Source organism: Limulus polyphemus, unplaced genomic scaffold (genome assembly GCF_000517525.1).
Source record: "Limulus polyphemus unplaced genomic scaffold, Limulus_polyphemus-2.1.2 Scaffold5172, whole genome shotgun sequence".
Classification (NCBI taxonomy): Eukaryota; Metazoa; Arthropoda; class Merostomata; order Xiphosura; family Limulidae; genus Limulus; species Limulus polyphemus.
Window position 1 is genome coordinate 9,510 of NW_013670782.1, and position 4,489 is coordinate 13,998.

The 4,489-nt window shown below is 38.9% G+C and overlaps 1 protein-coding gene across 1 annotated transcript in view; it reads right to left on the reverse strand.

Annotated features, from left to right (window-relative positions):
* Positions 1-4,160, reverse strand: part of LOC106472221 (UDP-glucose 4-epimerase-like) — a gene marked incomplete at its 3' end in the record, with an annotated part of 13,526 nt that extends 9,366 nt beyond the window's left edge. The window contains exon 1 of the mRNA XM_022400825.1: positions 4,037-4,160. Coding sequence (XP_022256533.1) covers positions 4,037-4,154 — 118 coding nt within the window. The remainder of the gene's footprint in view (positions 1-4,036) is intronic.
* Positions 4,161-4,489: the final 329 nt, after the last annotated feature.

The window sequence follows — 4,489 nt, forward strand, 5'->3', positions numbered from 1 at the left end:
GGGATTCGAACCCGCGACACTCAGATTGCGAGTCGAGTACCTTAACCACCTGGCCATGCCTGGCCTTTTTTCTTTGTACATACTGTTATGTATCTGCTTGTTTGTTAATTTCCGGTATAAATTCTTTCCGAGAAACTTCAGCGATACAAGTTCTTTCTTGATTAACCCAGTTTATTCTTCCTCGATACAAACTTTTAATACACAGTAATTTCACAGTGAGTACGTACCTCGTCACTCTAACTTAACAACTTTTATAACACACGTTATAAATCACAGTAATTCACACACTTTACTTAGTGTGCCTACTGTTCGCTTGACTTAGGAATATTTTTCAGGTTGGCTGTCTGTACTATAGCATTAACCATCTCGTGCTTCTCCGTTCTTCACTATGTATGTTTGTTAGTTGCGGTGTATTATTTTTATTGTTTTCCTTTTTAATGTTTGTTAATTCCTTTTCGGCTATTAGGACAACGGAATTTAATTCAGGACTTTATCTTAGCTTGGTATTTAGGCCACCTATACTAGACTAACATGAATTTTTCTTTGATTTCCACCGACGCTGGAATGATGTTACGTTGCGTTTGGATTGATATTCTGGTCTTCTTATCTGTTTTTGAAAATCGCTGTATGGTTTTCCTCTTGTCGAACTTGTCTTCGAAGAAAAATATTGAAGGTGTTTCGAAGTCACTTCTTCTCCGCACTAGGCAGGTAACGAGTGTGACATTACTACTCAGTCAGTTGATTTGTTCAATATACAAGCTCGCCGACAAACCGAGGGAAAATGATCTTCGTAAAGTCTTTAATCTCTACGTAACTTTTTTTTTTAAACAGTTATTTCGGAGCAATGCTGAAGTATGTTTTTACTCTCTTGTGTCGCTAACCGGAGCCCCCCGTCGCTGTCTTTTATCTGTAGGGTTATTTGATCGTTGTGCGCGACCTGGGATGGTCAGCTTTTAAACAAACCTCTTCCTCTCTCCATGTCTATAGTTTATAAACTATTGTGCATACTATTATTCAGAAAATCAGGTTGAAACGTGATGTAACACACTGGATAAAAATCACTGATCCATGAATAGAATTTACTTATAGCATTTAGTGCTATTTTACTCCTTCTCTTCATTTGTTCGCATATACTCGCAAACAATTCGTACTAAAAGTACTTGGCTTTATTTGGTTGTATATACACTCACGATCAGTTTCGCTGTAAATGTTACTTTCTTCACACGAGATTGTTACCAGACGCTTATTTTACATAAGATACCCTTTTAAATATATTTGTGGTATCAAAATCTAAGCGATAATTTTAGTCTAGTTTAGGTGGTCTTTTTCTCACAACAGAAGTTGGGTGGGAAGTGAAACTTAATTTTATCATCACAAAGTATGATATAGCGATATATTTCAGTCAATAAATCATTTTTATATTAACTTTTGATCAAAGTATCGGAACGAGCAATCTATGAGTCTGTCTTTGATGGGTTTAATATTTGCGTTTTTGTGCATGAATGTTACATTTGTATATTTAGGAACCCTGCAAGCTGTAGTTATTATTGACTTTTGTATTGTTTGAAGTTTCTTGATGTGAAGTTTCTTCTACGAGTTCGAATTCCCGTCCCACCAAACATGCTCGCTCTTTCAGCCGTGGGGGCGTTATTCATTGGTAAAAAGAGTAGCCCAAGAGTTGGCGGTGGGTTGTGATGACTAGGTGTCTTCCCTCTAGCCTTACACTGCAAAATTAGGGTCGGCTAGCGCAGATAGCCCTCGTGTAGCTTTGCGCGAAATTGAAACCAATTCTTGTTCATCCAGGACAGGAATATTCTATGATTGGTCTTATGTATTGTTTATAGATTTTGATAATGTTTTCGTATGTAGCTCCTATGTTTTTAACACAATTTGCTCTTTATTTCTGTGATATAGTTATTCCAAGTTATTTAGAATCATAGATAGTTCCAAGGAATTTAGTTGATGTGACGATATTTAGAAGATATATTTGATTCAAGATTGGGTGCAAATTGATTTTATTCAAGATTGGCTGCAAATTGATTTGATTCAAGACTGGCTGCAAATTGATTTGATTCAAGACTGGCTGCAGATTGATTTGACTCAAGATTGGGTGCAAATTGATTTGATTGAATATTGGGTGCAAATGGATTTGACCAAGATTGGCTGCAAATTAATTTGACTCAAGACTGGCTGCAAATTGATTTGATTCAAGATTGGTTGGAAGGTGATTTGATTCAAGATTGACTCCAATCGAAGATATTACAGAACTCTTTCAGGGGACTAACTACCCCCTCCCTGGGGGACACCTTCCTCAGGAGTAAAATACTCCGAATAGGTTCCCTCCACATTTAGAGTGCCTTGCAAAAGTATTCACCCCAGTTCAAAGTTTCGACGTTTTGTTGCCGTCTGAGCTTGAAATCATGAAACTTTCAATTGAAACTTTATACGCAGAATCTACACAACCTACTTGGAATATAGTCAGTTGCATAAGTATTCGACCTCTTTGCTACGGCAACCCTAAATCAGTTCAAGTGTAAAATATTAATTTGAAAGGTCACAAAATTAGTGCAATGGTATCTCTCTCTCTGTGCAATCAAAGTGGTTTAACTTGACTTTCGAGTAAATGCATCTGTTCAAGCCACAACTCACATAGTGATACAACAAATCAAGCATGAAGACCAAGGAGTTTTCCAAACAAGTCAGGGATAAAGTGGTAGAGAAGCACAGATCATGAGAAGGTTAGAAGAAATTTTCAAACTCGCTGATTTATACCACCCAGTCACTACCCAGATCAGGCTGCCCTTCCAAACTAAGCAGCCAGGCAAGCAGTAAACTGGTTATGGATGCCACTGTGAAGCCAACAGTGACTTTGAAAAACTTGCAAAGTTCCATGTCTGAGATGAAGCAATATCCTGGTCCCTACACAAAACTGACCTGTATGGGCGAGTGGCAATAAAGAAGCCTTTACTCAAAAAGAATCATCTTAAATCTCTTATGGAGTTTGCGACAAAGTATATAAATGATACTGCAGACATGCGCAGAAGGTTTTGTGGTCAGACGAGACAAAAATTGAGCTTATTGGACTAAATTCAAGGCATTACGTCTGGTGCAAGCCCAACACAGTACATCACCCAGTCAACACCATCCCAAATGTCAAGCATGGTGGTGGCAGCATTAACATGCGCGCTCTTTCAGCCGTGTGGGCGTTACAATGTGACGGTTAATCCCATTATTCGTTGGTAAAAGAGTAGTCGTGTTAGCGGTAGGTTTAATAGCTGCCTTCCCTCTGCTAAATTAGTAATGACCAGCACAGATTGCCCTCGTTTAGCTTTGCACGGTGGCCCGGCATGGCCAGGTGGTTAGGGCACTCGACTCGTAATCTGAGGGTCGCAGGTTCGAATCCCCGTCACACCAAACATGCTCGCCCTTTCAGCCGTGGGGGCGTTATAATGTGACGGTCAATCTCATTATTCGTTGGTAAAAGAGTAGCCCAAGAGTTGGCAGTGGGTGATGATGACTAGCTGCCTTCCCTCTAGTCTTACACTGCTAAATTAGGGTCGGCTAGCACAGATAGCCCTCGTGTAGCTTTGCGCGAAATTCAAACCTTTTCACCTTTTGTTAAATTACGAAGTAGAAATTCGAATAAACAGTAAAAAGATATCCCTTACGATGATAAAAGCAAATATCTCTTTTAGATTTGGAAGTACACTAGATTACTAAATTGTAAAAATACAAAAAAACGAATTTTTTTACTCCCCCAGTTCAAATCGGTGTAGACATTGTACAAAATGAAACAGTACAGTTGTTCAAATCTGATCTTTTCGATTTCTTTTTAAACTTCTATGACGTCAGTTCAAAATAATACGTAAACTTAAAATGTTTAGCTTATTTCTGTACACAAATTTTATCGAAGTCCAATTATCTTTTTATTTTTCTTTGACAACTATCGGCAGTTTTGTGAAACAATAAAATTTCTACTCACGCGCGCACCCACAAAAACACACTAGCAGAAACTATTGTAACGAAGTTATCTTACCTGAGATAGCATTGACACAGTTGTCAACGGCTACAACATTATACCCAGCATCCAACACTGCGACAGTGATGTGACTGCCAATATAGCCAGCCGCTCCTGTTATCAACGCTGTAGTCATCTCGTAATGTAGCATCTAACAAATACGGGCACATTTTATGGATGTATGTATTGTTACGGCAGCGGAAGTCACGCGACGCTGGGAGCATGCGCGCTGGAGTTTCTCGAAGGATCATGAATGTGCCCGCCAGCTCGAGCGTGATCTAGATGCCCTCTTTTTTAGTATATACAAGTCTGGCAAAGAAAGCCAGCGGCAGATAGATAATACACTGGATATCCTGGATTTCTTAGATATTATATTCTGGATTTCCTGGGTTTCATAGATATTAGACTCTGAATGTCCCGTGTTTCTTAGATATTAGACTCTGAATGTCTCGTGTTTCTTAGATATTAGAC